The sequence below is a fragment of the Bidens hawaiensis genome, unplaced genomic scaffold (assembly GCF_021521415.1).
Source record: "Bidens hawaiensis isolate Kalapana, Puna unplaced genomic scaffold, B.hawaiensis_p1.1 tig00070487_1, whole genome shotgun sequence".
Taxonomy (NCBI): domain Eukaryota; kingdom Viridiplantae; phylum Streptophyta; class Magnoliopsida; order Asterales; family Asteraceae; genus Bidens; species Bidens hawaiensis.
This window is the reverse complement of record NW_027502389.1, coordinates 8,484-25,755: the sequence shown is the minus strand read 5'-3', so window position 1 is coordinate 25,755 and position 17,272 is coordinate 8,484. Positions and strand designations below refer to the sequence as shown.

The following is a 17,272-nucleotide window of genomic DNA, read 5'->3' as shown; positions in this document are numbered from 1 at the left end:
AGTGAACGTTCGGAACATGTGTTCATATTCGTTCGTTTAATTAAACGAACACAAATTGTTTGTTTGTGTTCGTTCTTTTATTAAATAAACGAACATAAAAGAACTTCCCGCGAACGGTTTACGAACAATTCACCAACATTCAGTTCGTTTACAGGCCTAGATGCTTGTGTAACTGAAGAAAGAAAGTGTAAGGTATCATGATTCAAACCATCAGACCTAGATGATGGAAATTTATTTAGACACAAAATAATATGGTGATGAATAAAATAGAGATTGATAATGGAAATTACTACAATTCTTGAAAGAAATTGTATTGTGTTGTGGATATTTATAAGGTTATTATTTATTTTTAAAGTTAGGCGATGGCAAGAATTGTAACAGCAACATTACTGTTGAAGTGGGTTGCGACATTGGGAGAGTCGACGTGAATAAACCGATCAGGTAAAAAAGACGCTTGAGGTGTTGCCGAACCGTTTCACAAACCATGTTAGCCTAACTCATTTCTTCCATCATGAACCAAGAACACGTTAAAATTTTGAAATCTAACCTCAACCACAACCAAAGCAATCACAAACAAGCATGAACAAAGCACGGTTTCTTTTCGTCTGTCCTAAAAACGATCAATATCAAACATCTCGATAATACAAGTCACAGTTATAGTTTACAAATCGACACATAACCAAGACTTTCAGGAAAGGAAAACTTATTCATTGTCAAGCACTGGAATAACATCTACACAAAACCATTAAAACTAATAACTTATCCTTCTGTAACTTGCAAGTAGTTTGGAATTTTTGACCAACTATCTCTTGGATGGCCTCTTATCATCGTCATCATCATCATCGTCGTCATCTGAGTCATCTTTATTCGATCTCTTTCTTTTGATTGGAGCCTCAGCCTTACCACCGTCTTCGTCGTCCTCATCTTCTTCTCCATCATCCTCATCATCTTCCTCTTCACCGGCACCGTTCTCATCTTGCTCAACCTAATTCATAATAAATTGGTCAAGCATCATCAGCAGAGAGAATATTTAAAACCATATACAAATTGTGTTGAATTTGATGAAAATTTTTCAGATTATGATTTGTAGAGAATGAACAACGGAAGCTGTGAAACCTAATCCAAAAACTCTTAATAAGTTATTTTTAAATTCAGTGAATTACAGAAATAAATTAATTTAATAACTTAATAACGATAAATCGAGCTTTGAGATAATCGAGATCTGGTAACAGTAACTGAAAATCAGTTAAATAACAGAAAATTAACCAAAAAAACAGTAAAATAAACAAAAAAACAGTAAAATAACATATTAACAAAAAATTAGTAACACAACATTAAATTATTGAAATTAAATCAGTAAAATAATATTATAATATTAACTAAAAAATGAGTAAAATAACAGAAAATTAGTGAAGATATAACAAAAAGAAAATCAGTATAATAACAAACAAAAATAATCAAGTAAAATGACAGAAAAGTATTGAAGATTAGCAAATCAATAATAATAAATATTTATTGAAGATATAACAAAAACAAAAAAGGTAAAATAAAAGAAAACTATTGAAGATTAATCACGTTAACAAACAGCAACGGAAAAGTAACAGAAACTATACCTCATCTTCATCGTCTTCCTCATCTCCGTCACCGTCACCGTCATCGCTATCATCACCGGCGTTATCATCTTCATCTCCGTCTTCTTCGTCATCGTCTTCTTCATCTTCGTCATCATCCACCGGATGCACCGGCAGACCACCGCCGGAGCTAGGCACAACCTCCTGCACATCATCGTCATCATCATCTTCCTCCTCGTTATCATCTTCAACGTCTTCTTCAAACACTTCTTCACCTTCAAACAACATCTTCATCTTCATAACAAACAGTATCAAAATCCGATTAATATTCGGAAAATAGAGTAACAGAAAGTAACGAGATTGAGAGGAAAGAGAGAGTGAGTGAGTTCTTCAGAGTAGCTATACAGGACGTTTGATCTCGACCGTTGAATTGTGGTTTGGAACGGATCAGTGACGTGGCGTGTGATCGGACGGTTGTGGTGAGTGGATGTGGTTTTATCTTTTGTGTTAGTATCGGTTAGGAAACCATGCTGAGCATCTTTGATGTTCTGGAATGTTTAGTCACGTGAGATGAGCGTGATAGTGTTTAGGGGCTTTTCGGGATTAAGTGTTTGTACAGGGGTGGTTTGGTCAATTTCTGTGTACGTTATATGTGGCCCACTGATCACATGTTTTGTGAGATATTGTTTATTCCAACTCATGATAATTTTATTTAGGGATATATAAATAAATAAATATACATGTATAAAAGATTTATTGGTTTTCATTTTTGTTTAAACCTTCAGTCTGATGATAATCACATGTGAATTGCGTTTTCACAAGAAATAACAAAAAAGTGAAGTAAGAAAAATTATGATTGATGCAAGAGAGCTAGATGCACAATTAAGGGTGGCAACCCAAATGGCTTGTTTTGGGTTAAGATGGATAAACTTTAAAAGTAAAATGGGTTAGGATGGATCATAAAAATTCTACAAGTGGGTCAGGATGGGTTTGAAATATACAAGTGAGTTTCATTTATAGGTTAAAATGGGTCAAAACAAAGTATCCAAGTTATCCAAAATTTATCTATTTCAAAATACCCAAACTATCATGTGCGAAACAAAATTCATCCGAAACCCAAAAACCGATCAAAATGAAACAAAAACCCCGAACTGACTAAAACGAAACAAAAACGAAACTGAACCGAAATAAAAAAACGACCAAAACGAAAAAAACGAAATGAAACCGAAAAACTGACCAAATCGAAACAAAAAAAAAGCGAAATGCAACCGAAAAGCTAACCAAAACTAAACAAAAACACCGAATCGACCAAACCGAAACAAAACTGAATCGAAATAGAAAACCGACCAAAACGAAACAAAAAAACCGATATGAAACCGAAAATTTGACCAAAACGAAACAAAAAAAAAAGTGAAATGCAACTGAAATGCGGACCAAAACAAAACAAAAACACCGAACCAACAAAAACGAAACAAAACACCGAATCAACCGAAACAAAACAAAAAAAACCCAAAACGAAACTGAACCAAAATAGAAAAATGACCAAAACGAAACAAAAAAAAGCGAAATGCAACTGAAACCTGACCAAAACAAAAACACTGAACCGACCAAAGCGAAACAAACAAACCGAAACGAAACTGAACTGAAATAGAAAAACGACCGAAACGAAACAAAAAAAACGAATTGAAACTGAAAAACTGACCAAAAGGAAACATAAAAAAACTAAATGCAATTTAAAAACCGGACCAAAACGAATCAAAAACACCGAACCAACGAACGAAACAAAAAAACTGAAACGAAACTAAACCGAAATTGAAAAACAACCAAAACGATACAAAAAAACCGATATGAAACCGAAAAACTAACCAAAACGAAACAAAAAAAAATGCAATCAAAAAGCTTACCAAAACGAAACAAAAAAACTGAAACGTAGCCGACCAAAATAAAACAAATGAATCGAAACGAAACAAAAAAAACGGAATGAAACCGAAAAAACTGACTAAAACAAAACAAAACTGAAACCGAAAAAACCGAGAAATCGAAACCGAAATCATTGAAACCGAGCAGATACCGAAACCGACCGAAATGAAAAAAAAACGAATAAAAAGAACCCGAAAAACTCGAAATTTAACTGGAATAAAAAGGTTTTTTTTATGAACGAAGAGAATTGGGGAAACATTTTAGTTATTTTACATTTTGCGTTTTTTATTTATATTTCGAGTTATTATTTTTTTAATAGTTTTTTTGAATAATTTTTTGAGGGTTTTTAAAACTCTTTGTATGTCAACCTTCACTTGGGTCAAGATGGGTTAGTTTTATCCATCTTGACCCATATCCATCCTAACCCTTTATTTTAAAAATCCATCTTGACCTCATATCCATCTTGACCCATACCCATCCTGACCAATCATCCAAATCCAACCTATTGCCACCTCTACGCATAATAGTTTAAGAGTAAAAAAAAGTATTAAAAAAAATAATAAGAAAATTGATGCACTGTTTTTATATAGACATTAAATATTTGTTAAATCATCTTCAATGCATGTCTTTCTATTTTCGGATAGTTTTAGCCTATGTGAATAGGTCCTTTGGAAGGATCGAATTGAGGTTAAAGGCCTTTTGTGGGTAAAATGTTTATGTGATATTGTACACTACTTCTCTAATATAAATACAGATGCATAATGCCTTTTTATATATTATATTAGTTTTTATCTCCTGTATTATAGGGGTTGTGTTTTCCTTTTCGTGTCTAATATTTATATTTTTGGATTTTAATTTTATTTTTATAAGAATGTTAATAATATACTTAGTGTTTGATGATGAAAGAGTTTCACAAATAATTGAGATGTTATAACCCGTTTTAAAGCTATGGGTTTTGTAAAACTCATGACCCGCTTATTTTTTTTACTATAGAATTGTTACTTAATATAAAAAATATCTTTTTTCTTAAAAAAATTGGATATTAATTTTTAGTATATTTCTATTTATAAGATTTTTATATCAATGTGAGATTATTTTTTAATATAATGAAATGTTATAACACGTTTAAGGTTATCTGGGTTTAGTGAGACCCATACCCATGAATTCGTTTCAAATGCATGAGAAACCTTCATTTATAAATAAAACAATTCGGTGGCTTGATAGAATGTAAAAAGCAACCAGAGAGCATTTAAGGATTTCGTTTATATATATTTAAGATTAAGATTTTTAGTTTAGTCTTTTATCCTTTTTCTTTTTTTTTTTTGCGCGCAACATGTATTGTAATTTATTTACATCCTCATATGTTGTTTTACATTATTCGTTTATAATATTTATATATATTTTTTTATTTTAATTTTATTTATTGTAAGAAAGTTGATAATATAATTTGGAGTTTATGATAAAAGGGTTTCACATATAAATGAGATGTTATACCCGGTTTAAAAGTTATATGAGTTAAGTGAGACCCATGACCCACTTATATTATTTACTATAAAATTGTTTTGTTAATTATAAATAATATTTCTTTAAAATGGATTTAATTTTTAGTATATCCCTATGATGGGAATCCGGTCCATTAACTCGGCCCGGCCCGAATATTTACTTTTATTTTAAATATGATTGTTAGGTCTTTTGTTTGATTAGTTTTTGATTAAGTTTTATATTAAAAGAACATTGTTCTTTGAACCTTTGGTTCGTTTTATCGTCTTTGATTAATCATGAGTCTCTCGAGCCATTGATCGCTTCCGAAACTGCATCAGTTGGTATCAGAGCTTTTGGTTCTCAAATGGCTCTACGTGGTGTTGAATACCTGCTTGATCGTAAAGTCGTCGACCGAGGCAACGATCGAAGTATTTTCTATTCACGTGCTCGTGGAGAAGATCGATCTCCTACTCGCAAAGTCGCCGACCGAGGCAGCGGTGGAGTCTGTTCCGACCCGCGAGATCTTATGGAGATCCAACGACTCCGACAACGAGTCCGCGATCTTGAAGAGATCAAACGACTCCGAAAACGAGTCCGCGATCTCGAAATACAACGGGAGATGCGCACGACGGAAACCGAGTCAAACACCGTCGTCTGGGACGAACGTGGCGACGGAGAGCAGCAGCCGTTCAGCCGTCACCCACCCCGATTCTACGAACCGATCTATCAAGTAGAGTGTTTATCGGAAGACAAACCCAGATTCGATGAAGACGAGAATGGTTTCGATGAAGAAGAATGTTTGTTTGTGGAAAATATTCTTAACGAAGTTACTGGCGATAAATCAATTTCCAAGAATTGTCATGTTAAAGAAGATGATGATAAAGTGGTTTCCAAAAGCTTGTTGGGTGAAATTGGTGGTGATATGGTGGCTAAGGATGTTCCGGTGATTGATAAGGGAACTTTGGGAGTTTGTTTGGAAAACCCTTCTTCCAAGGCTAAAGTTGAGAAAAGATTGACTAAAGATAGTTTATTTTCAGAAGTCAAATTTAAAAGGGGTAATATTGAGAAGGTGATTAATATAGTTAACATATATAAGTGCAATTTAATCAAGGAAAATAGTTACCTACCATTTTTTATTAAGAGTATAGCACGTATATATGTGAATGAGATGGAGGTTAAAACCACTGTTACAAATTGTAGTGGTGGGCCCATACAACTTAACTCTATTTCAAACATAGTTAATAAGCAAAAAGGAGATGGTGGACTGAAAGTTGATGGGTCATGTGGTGTTGCTCAAATGGAAGTAAAAAGTGTTAATGGAAAGTCGTGTCATCGGCTATATGGGTCTCTTGTTGGATCTAAAATATCTGAGCGGGTCAAATTGAGAGTGATTCGGAAACGCTTCAATGCTCCTTTCGATCCAGGTGGTATATGTTCAGAGTCACACGAGGCGTTTTGTGAAGTTGAATTGTTTGGGCTGATTGTGGTGTTAATAAATGAGGAGCGCGTTGATGTTTCGTTTGATCCGGGTGGCTTGCTTTCGAAGGCAAAACTCGAGGACGAGTTTTTTTCGAAGACGGGGAGTATGATGGGAATCCGGTCCATTAACTCGGCCCGGACCGAATATTTACTTTTATTTTTAAATATGATTGTTAGGTCTTTTGTTTGATTAGTTTTTGATTAAGTTTTATATTATAAGAACATTGTTCTTTGAACCTTTGGTTCGTTTTATCGGTTTTGATTAATCATGAGTCTCTCGAGCCATTGATCGCTTCCGAAACTGCATCACCCTATTTTATAGAATTTTTCATATCAAATATTTGATAAGATTAATTTTTAATATAATGGGATGTTATAACCCGTTTAATGACTATCTGGATTTGGAGAGACCCATACCCATGAATTCGGGTCAAATGCATGAGAAGAGTTCATTTAAGAATAAAATAATCTGGTGACTTCCATAAAGGGGGGAGCGACCACATCGTGATACGTAGAATTTTTGGGTTTTCGTTTATATATATTATAGATTTTTTTGTAAATTAGGTTTTTACATAATTCTCATATTTATTCTCTCTACATGTATTATGTATCACACGGTAGTTTAGCTAAGAAGATGGTTTTGGTCAAATAGAAAAAGGTTTTAGAATTATTGGCCATTTTCGTCCCTGTGGTTTGCTACTTTCGCCACTTCAGTCCAAAATTTTTAATTTTGTCAATTTAGTCCTCATAGTTTTAAATTTTAGCCAATTACGTCCCATCCGTCTAACGGCATCCAGCTATGCCGTTAGTTTAAGTGTATTTTTGTCTTTCTCCTTTTAATTTTGAGTTAATGGTCATTTTAGTCTCTGTGGTTTGATATCTTTGCCAATTCAGTCCAAAGTTTGAAAATTTGTCAATTTAATGTTCAGTTTAATTCAGTATTTTTTATTTTTTATGTTTTTTGTTTATAACTCTAAAGAGCATAATTCAAGCCCAAAACCATCGAGCAACCTCAAATACTGGTATGCATTTACTCTGTTGACAACAGTAATCATACCCCCCTTATATTTAGTTTCTAGACATTTCCTAAAATCTTCTCCATGGTGGAATTCAATGGTAAAGTGGTCAAGGTAATTCCCTGAAATCGAATTATACACAAAAAACTAAAAATTGTTTTATTGATTAATGTATAATAGTTGATTACGACCCAGATTTTCGTTATGATATGTTAATCTCTAAACCCTAAATATTATGCAATTATCAAATAAACGATTTTTAGTTTTTTCCGTACAATTCGGTTTCACGGAATTGCTTTGACCACTTTACCATTGAATTCCACCATGGGGGAGAGTTTAGGAACCGTCTAGAAACTAAATACGAGAGGAGGGGGTATGATTACTGCTGTCGACAGAGTAAATGCAGACTTGTTTTGGGCTTGGATAATGCTCTCTAGGGTTATAGAAAAAAACTGACTTAAATTGACAAAATTTCAAACTTTGGACTGAATTGGTAAAAGTATAAAACCACAGGGACGAAAATGACCAATAACTCAAAATAAAAAGGAGAAAGACAAAAATACCCTTAAACTAACGACATAGCTGGATGCCGTTAGACGGATAGGATGTAATTGGCTAATATTTAAAACTATGAGGACTAAATTGACAAAAATACAAATTTTGGACTGAAGTGACGAAAGTAGCAAACCACAGGGACGAAAATGGCCATTAACTCAAGGTTTTATGAAAAACTTGACTTTTCAATGCTATTTCATTGTAATTTTTAATTTGAACGGGCTATTTCCATGTAACAATATTGGAGAATCAGTGTTATAAAAATTGTTGTAGATCAAGAGATCAATACATTTGTAATATTTTTGCATTAATAGTTCAATACATCATCACAATTTCGGATGATGCGCATCAATTTTGATAAATTCTCAAAATGATGTCTATACCCATTAAAAGTTCTGTCTTTCTACCGATTTATCAAGAGTTTATTCCTATAATAAGAAAAACAACATATCATAAAAAAGACGCATCATTATTTAATTAAATAAGAAGATAACACCAAGGATTGAGGATTTTTAATTAATTTGTCGTGTGAAATTAGTTTGTCTAATCAAATTTAGCATAAGACGACTCATTTCATCTCGCTTCAAAATTAACAAAAAGTAGCTAATACAAGAAAGGAATAAATACAGATGGCAAGTACCACTTGGTCAAAAGTCAAAATATATTACCAACTTTAATTTTCATTTTTTCAAGTTGCTCAAATTCAAAAAATTACCAATTTGATAAGATAATGAATAGTATACTTATCCATTTTTTTAAACGACAAACTAAGTAACGACGGGTATTTCGTACGCGGCCTCCAATGACTAAAGGTAGCCCGAGCCGGCCACGAGTCCGCACGGACGGAGCCCATAGCGGTCCACCTATCGAGGGATTCCCCGGATAAAACCCGACCCCCACGCCCACCAAACAGCACGACAACGAGGAGCCGGTAAAACCGGGTGAGATCAGGACTCGAACCCTGGCTAGCCAGGGTTATCCCTCATATCTCCCATATAAATTGGTGATAGTGAGGTTTGAACCCCCTACCTCTCACTAATAAAGAGAGGACTTATCCATTTTACTTCTTTACGTATTAATATAAGTTTCAAAATTCCTTAAATTTAATATTTTTTATAGTTTTAACAAAAGTAAACCTAATACTTTTGTGGCCTAGTGATAGAAGACTTGGATTTTTAATGGAGATCTAAGGTTGATCTCTGCTTGTATCCCTTTTGATGGTTTATGACAATGAAGAATTTGAGTTAGATCTTGCAAGGTTGTTGACTCAAATCCCGAGTTCACCAGAGTTTTTGTCTCACCGTGTGTTACGCCTCAGAGTTCGGCTCTTATGGTGGCACAATGACTATCAAGTGAAAGTTGAGAGTATGGTTTTTCGGGGTAACGTCCAAGCCAAGAATCCGAGCCAGTATATACCCGGTTAAAACAGCATAGTCTTATCAGATTGGGGCATATGACCCTCCAAATTTTAAAAATACAGCTGCCTAACACACAAGAAAATCATCGTTTTAGAATAAAAACATGCAAGCACATATTCAGTTGTAAAATAATAAAGAAACTGCCTACATATTCAGATATTTTGGTAGTAGTTCATAAGTTTTAAAAGGATATCATACGTATAAGTTACAAAATTAGAAAATCAAATAATATCTTCATTCAACTAGGATATTTTATTTTATTTTTGTTCAATATAGAGCATCCTTTTTGTTCTCATCTATTAAACAACAAAATATATCTTTATCCATCTATAGAGATTATCGTATCGTATTTTGTCACTGTCTAATAATTAAAAATTTTATAAATATTTACTTTTACAAGAGTGTTAAAAATCTTTAGCTCATTGATTTCAGTGATAACTTTTTTGAAGATCATCCTTACTTAGTTCCCGTTCATGGGTGCTAACTAGTCGATTCATTCGTCAGCTATCCAAGATTGGATCGATAAATACTTAACAAATGGTGGGAAAAAACCCGAACGGACACATATTGGAGCTTGAGCCGAGCTTTGGCTCATTTAAGGTTACCCAAGCTTAGGTCGTTTAAGGTTTTTCATGTAATATAACAGAATAATTAAAATCATATATAAATGAATGTATAATAATAAATGAGTCAATAAAAGACTTACAAATCAAGCTTGAGCTCTCGTAAGTCAAAATAAGCCGAACTCGAACTTAATCGGGTTCAGCGCGGCTCAACTCGTTTTTACCCGTATTCACGTTCAAAGGTCTTATGAATTTTCGATAGCAAATTCTCATTCTCATATTTAATAAAAAGTAAAATTTTGCATTTGTGTATTATTTTTTTAAAATACCACGTCAGCACACAAACACAAATGACCCAATAAAAGAGAAAATATCCTAATAATTGATTCCCTGCTACATGATTCTAGTTTATCGAGATTTCTCTTCTCCTATATATTCATTCCTAAACAATCTTTCAGGTTATGTGTCTCCGGTTAACGATGTTCAGGTGGCCTGCGTTTGGTGGAATAGGAATCCACATCGTCTCATCTTACTTCACCACCGGTTGGAGCTGGACTTCACAAAATTTATCACAAATAACCACCGGATGGTCCAGGCTCGATACGTGGATCGTGGACGACTTGCTTTGGAGCCTTGTGATGGGGGTGGAGGCTATTGTTCTTGCCACTATGCTTGGATGTTACTTCGTCTTATGCGGCTGTACTCTGTAACTAGTTCGTGTACCTTTGTGTATTCTTAGTAATTGTAATATAATGTTGGTTTGTGAAATTCTTTGTAGATGATTTATACCAAAGTTTGTTATATTTGTTGAATATGCATGTACATATGTAAATTTCGTTATTGGTTATGTTTATGTAGCGTTTTTTAGGAAATTTCATTGTACTACATTTTAAGTTGTGGAATTTGGTGCTAATCTAATTGAGGATTGGTGTTTAAATAATTAAGTTAGGTCGGGTTAGATCAAAATAGGTTGGGGTAAAACATGTCACTTGGGCTGACTAGGTCGTAAGAACTCTTAGACCCTATACATTGGGTGAAATGAGGTTTGGGTTGGGGGGGGGGGGGGGGGAGGTTTACATTACAGAAGGACTTTACTCTCCCTCTTTTCTTGCCGTGCCATATTCATTCGTTTCCCTCCTCTTTTCCATCTCGTCCCTATTTCATGGTTGGTGATGTTGCTAGTGATGGCAACTATAGCGGATGGGACAAGAATGCGAGACTCGAGAAAGTTTTGAGAGATAAGGGAAGGAATGAAGGATCAAAGGAGGAGTTGGCAATACGCTATGGTGGAGACCACGTGGGAGAAAACGATGGAAAGTAAGACTCACAAAAACATAACATGGCGAAATACGTTAATCTTTTAAGGGTCTGTTTGGCAATTAAGTATTGAAACTTAGCCTCTGAATCATTCAGCGTGTCTCTGAAACTTAATCATTAAGAGGCTCCAAGAACCATTAAGACATGTAACCAAACACACTATGCATTTGACTGTTTCAGATATAGCCTTTAAATGGAGACTTCCATATATGTAATGTTGAGAAAAAAGAAAGGGGTTTGTTAAATAACTTATGAAAGAGATTTTGTTTTTTGTAGGTGAAGTCTAAGGCTGTTTGTAATGGGGCGTGCAATTGGGCGAAGAGGGGCGAGAACATGCCCCCCCGGAGATATGTGGGCGAAAAGGGGTGGGGGCGGGGTTCTTTTATCGCCGATGGGGTTAAATAATAATATTATTATAATAATTTGACCGTTGTAACGGTAGAAAATAAAACAATATATATATATGTATATATATATATATATATATATATATATAAACATACACCTTCTCCATTTCATACACAATTCATACCAAAATTCTTCAAAAAATTTAGCAAAATTAATCTACAAACAACCCGAACCAACCGATACTCGTGGAACTCGCCGCTACCATGAGAGAAATCATAAAAAAAAAAAAGTGTGTCGAGGAACTCAACGATGCCATGAGAGAAACCGACAAACAACACGAAAAGATTGCCCAAATGTTGGAACTGCGGGAAATGAGTGAAGAATACAAATCCCTCAAAGCGGCCGGGTTACACGAAGAGACCGCATTATTGCAACGACAACGAATGGAAAAAATGCGCGAATATTATGGATATTAGTATTTTATTTAGTTATGTTTTTTAATATTTTTAGTTATGTATTTTTTTAATTTTAATGCATTATTAGTTATGTTTTTAATTTTTTTGTATTTATTTTTAATTTTAATGCATTTTTATTTAATTATTTAAATAAATTGGTTTTTATTTGTTTAGTTTAGTTATAAAAAAATAATAAAAAAAGAAACTGTGAGCCCAACTTGTAGTCCCTACACCATTACACCCCAAAAACAAATTTCCACTCCTTGCTGACTGGGCGTCACGTGTCACAATTCGCCCTCAATTGTAGCCCCTCCACTACACATGGCCTAAATGGAGACTTCCTGATGTGCTAAAAGTAATCAAATAATTATTAACTAAAATTATGCTAATCTAGACACTAAGTTATAATTCTAGACTCTTAACTTAACTAAAACTACTAATCGACAAGTGAATCGATCGACTCTAGTAAAGTGAAGTAAGTCTGGATATCGAACCCACATGACTCTTCAAATTACGTTAACTCACTAATAAGACTCGACAAACTGACACGACTATTTAATTTTTTATATTTGTTTAAATGGGGTTTTAAATTAATTAATATTGAACTAATAAAATAACTAATTAAGAAAAGACAAGTAAACAAAACACGAGACAATAATTTGACTGACTCAGATGATAATGAAAAACACCTATGCTTGAATCCCCTAAGTTGCAGTTATCAATTAATTAGAAAATGCTACTTATGGAACTAAGATCATATAATAGACACTTAAAAGAAAACCCGAACAGGACCCCTGATCCTTCTTAAGAAGACACATATGAGTTCTAATAAGTTTAAAGACACACTGGTTTATTTATTAAACTTTCTTACGGTTGTTTAATTAATTATAAACAAGTATCTTTATAATGAAATCTTACCTTACAACGCGGAAATTAAAAGTAGTTTAATAAACTCAATTGACTCAAGAGACAATATTAACCAATCAAACCTAGACGGACTCATTATGAAGAACTAAATCTAGCAACCTTAATCAACAAAGATCTAACAAAAACCGATCACTTTACAACTTTTTAGGTTAGCAGCACACTTTTATTTGTTTGATTAATAATATTATTCCTATGGTTTTATTGCAAATCAACCACAAACTAGTCAAAAACACACAGTATATGACCTAACAAAATCCTATTATATAACAGACAATCACCAAGGATAATGTGAAATAATAAAACTCAGCAATCAAAACCAAGCACACATATGCATCAATTAACTAAAATCAAACAATTTACTGATTCATAAATCCATAACGAAAAGCATAATCCAAAGAAAATAAAACGTTAACAAAGGTTAATCGATAACCTAGACAGTCTATAATGTTTAGCCTAACATCTTAAAATCAAACAAAACAATAATTAAAGAAATCATGGTGAAAATAATAGAAACGAAAGATTAAAGGCGATAAAACGTAGTCTTCGATCTTGATTAAGTAGCGCTTCACCAGATGATTCCTTGCCTTCAAAACCGCCAAATAACTCCAATAATAACTCCAAGAAACTCCAAATTCGTTTGGTGGCTGAAGAATATTTTTTAGGTTAAGGTTAATGGTGTGTATATAGTGAATTGGGCCCAAAATCTGACCAAACTACGTAACATTATGGAAATATGGGGTCTAGGCGACGCGCAACCAGGGCTTGACCACCTGACCGCGCGGCGTGGCGTGGTAAATAGGGGGCCGGTCTGACCGGACGGTCTAACCGGTTCTCTTTCAGGTTCTTTTCCTGATGCGTTATGGCTTCTCGTTTAGGCTTATTTTGACTCGTTTTTCACCATTTTCAACTACGATCAACTTCCAGAACCTACAAAACACAAATATGTTAGTATTATACAAATCTTAACTAAAAACGAATAAAAAACTAATAAAATATTATATAAAATATACATGGGAAATGTATATATATATAATTATATCACTTCCATATATGTAATGTTATGAAACGGATTTTGTTGTTTATAGGTGAAGAAACACCAATCTAACCCCAAGAGGGCTAGGTTAGTATCTCGACTGAAGATGGTAGGGACTGGTCGGTTCTTAAGTTGTTGATGATTCCACCTGTAAAACCGAACACCATGAGCTCGTTACGAGAAGGGGAATTGGGGGGGGGGGTTCTTCTTGTAACCACCCTCCGACGTGAGAATTAGTATCGAGGGTATTAATAATCGTTTTAGGAAACATGGTGCAAATCCTTTTACCGTTGGTTCTGCTTGGGTATTTATAACCGGAGAGGTTGAGAAGAACTGGTCTAACTGTCATCCTTAACCGAACATTCCATTCCCATGGATGGGCACTTTTTAGGTTTGTGATTGTGTGTACTAGATGGCGTACGGGGAAATGTGTTGTGTGAAGGTACAACACTAGCATCATGTGATGGTTTAACGTGCAATCATGGTCCTTGGGGGAATCTTGGACTGTGATTGGCTTCTACGTTGTTTTCCATGCGATGTTTTATCTCTTATGTACGGTGTGTCTTCCTCTTGACTCGTTGAGTTATGATCTGATAAGGACCTTTCTCGCGGGTGATTTTATCACTCACCTTGCGAATGGCCCTCCATGTTCCGCGGTTAGTTGACTTCGACTGTTAACCTTTGGAACTTGTAGTGTCTTGCGGGTTGGTCTATGATCCTACCTCCACAATGGGGTTGGATGGAAGAATGTTAAGAATTTGTTTAGTAGCATGAAGAGCTTCAAATGAATTTTCATAGTGAGTCAGATTTGTAAGAAGGGTTTGAATTGCGTTATTAAGTGTGCGAATCATATATGACTTACGTTTTGTTGAGAATAATGAGGAAAAGAGAAAGAAATTTAACACCATGGGTAGGTCATGGAGGGTGGTGTTATCAAATTCTCCACCATTATTGCATTGGAACTAGAGCTGCACAAATCGGGTACACCTTGAAAACCCGAACCGGTTCGGAACCGGTTTTTTTCAACCCGGGTAGAGAATGACACCGGTTCCAGTCAGGAACCGGTTCGGTTCCCGACCCGAACCGGTGCCCAGATATGCGAACTTTTAAGAACCGGGTAGGGTATGAACCGGAACCGGTTTTTACGTAAAAACCGGTTCCACCGGTTTTTTTTGAAATTTAAAAATTAGAGCCGTTAGGAACCGGTTCCAACGGCTATATAGCCGTTTTTGACCGTTGGAACCGGTTTTTTAACTACAAATAGGGTATTTTCTTACTAAGAATAGCAAGTTTCAAAACTATCAAACACACTCCAATTCCAAAACCATAAAACACACTACAAACCACAATTAACCTTAAACCGACCACAAATGGCATCCAATGATGACGTTGTTATGGTGATCGAAACAACAAGATGCCCCGATGTTTGGGTCCATTACGATTTGTGTCTCATGACCGACTCACATGAGTTGGCACGTTGCAAATATTGCTCGAAGTTTCTTAAAGCAGGGTCCAACTCGACATTACGAAAACATACGAATAAGTATTGTCGAGAGAAAAGAAGATTGGAAGATAAAAAAAAGGAAGTGGGAGAGTCGTCCGGCTCTACAACCCAAAAATAAGTATTCCCGGATTAAAACGACGGACTTTGTTTTTTATGTTTTAGTTGTTATGTTTAGTATCGTTTATGTTTTAATAATGTTTGTAATAGTTAGTTTTTAAATAAATAAAATGTTCGTCGTTATTAAAAAAGTAACAAAAATTAATCGAACAAATTATAATAAAACATATAGTACAATTCTTCTTAGTCGAAACAAATAATTTTACCAAAACAAATAATTAGTCGAACAAGTTACAAATAATTTTACCAAAACAAATAATTACAACTCTTCTTCGTCTTCATTCTCTTCACCCTCGTCTTCGTTATCGGAAGAAACCCCGTCCTCCGCCTCCTCATCATGAATATGACGCTCTATTGGTATTTCGTCTTCAAAGTTCGCCTTGTGTTGTACACGATCCACCGCATCCAAATGGTCCTTTAGGCAAATGCAAACCTCTAGAGACTCGGGAGTTAGTTTTGTTCTTCGCATAGATAACACCCTCCCACTAAGAGAAAAAACCGATTCGGAAGCAACCGTTGAGGCTTGTACGGCAAGCAAATCACGAGCCATGGCGGATAGAATGGGAAATTCGTTTTGTTTACCTTTCCACCAAGCCAATAAATCAATATTGCGAATTTCGTCTACCGTTGCGCCCTCAACATAGTTTGCTCCACTATATCGACCAAGTTCACTTCTTGGTGTGTTTCCTCTTTGCCTCTTAGATGCGGATTCACGAATCTCATTCATCAAGTTTATAAGTGGGTCATTGCACGGCCTACCACTTGTTGTTTTTTTCACAAAAGACGATCTCGTGCTTGGACCGTACATTTGAAAATAGTGGTCATAAAGGTCTTGAAGATTTTTGTTGAACTTGTCCTTCGCTTCCGTCGACAACTTCGGGTCAATCTCGTGCATACCTAAGTTGTCGAATATTTCCTCAATCGTTGTTTCAACCCCATTAACATTCAAGATACTCCAACAAGATTGTTATGAAAAGCTTGTAAAGTTTGGCGTTGGGCAAAAGCACACTTTAACATATGACAAGTTGAGTTCCAACGGGTTGGAACGTCCCAATTCGGCCCCAAATACTTTCTTTCCACCGACTTGCAATAGTTCTTATATTCAAGATGTCTTCTTTTACCACTTTTGAAGACATCTTGTAACATAAGTCTAAAGTATTTTAAATCATCACAAATGTGTTCATTGTCAAGACCTACTTGAACAACCAAGTTGATGATATGTGCAACACATCGGACATGAAAAAAATCCCCGAAACAAGGTGGTGAATATTTAATGATAAATTTTTCAGCCGCCTTAGTATTGTTTGAAGCGTTGTCAAACGAAATCGAAAATATTTTATTTCTCAAGTTGTAAGTCGTTATAACTTCATCAAGTAATTCAAACAATTTTTCGGCGGTATGTGGGAACGGGAAGTTTTCAAAAGCGATGGTGCGTTTCATCAATTGCCATGTCACCGGATCAACCCAATGAGCGGTGACACATATGTATGATTCGGGCAACCCGTGTGGTGCCGACCAAACATCGGTAGTTAAACTAACCATGGCTTCTAAAGAATGAAAAGACTCG

The 17,272-nt window shown here is 35.0% G+C and overlaps 1 protein-coding gene across 1 annotated transcript; it reads right to left on the bottom strand.

Annotated features, from left to right (window-relative positions):
- Positions 1 to 580: 580 nt before the first annotated feature.
- LOC143605636 (uncharacterized) lies at positions 581 to 1,900 on the bottom strand. The gene is made up of 2 exons (XM_077081676.1): positions 1,614 to 1,900; positions 581 to 985 (listed from the first exon to the last, which is right to left on the bottom strand). The coding sequence occupies exons 1-2, from the start codon at positions 1,869 to 1,871 to the stop codon at positions 803 to 805; spliced, it is 441 nt and encodes a 146-aa protein (XP_076937791.1). The 5' UTR covers positions 1,872 to 1,900; the 3' UTR covers positions 581 to 802.
- Between the last annotated feature and the right edge of the window lie 15,372 nt (positions 1,901 to 17,272).

Excerpts from the sequence above, each read along its gene's own strand:
- LOC143605636 (XM_077081676.1), bottom strand. The coding sequence starts at position 1,871 with ATGAAGATGAAGATGTTGTTTGAAGGTGAAGAAGTGTTTGAAGAAGAC. Across the intron at positions 986-1,613 it reads AGGAAGACGATGAAGATGAG|GTTGAGCAAGATGAGAACGG; the intron begins GTATAGTTTCTG and ends ATTATGAATTAG.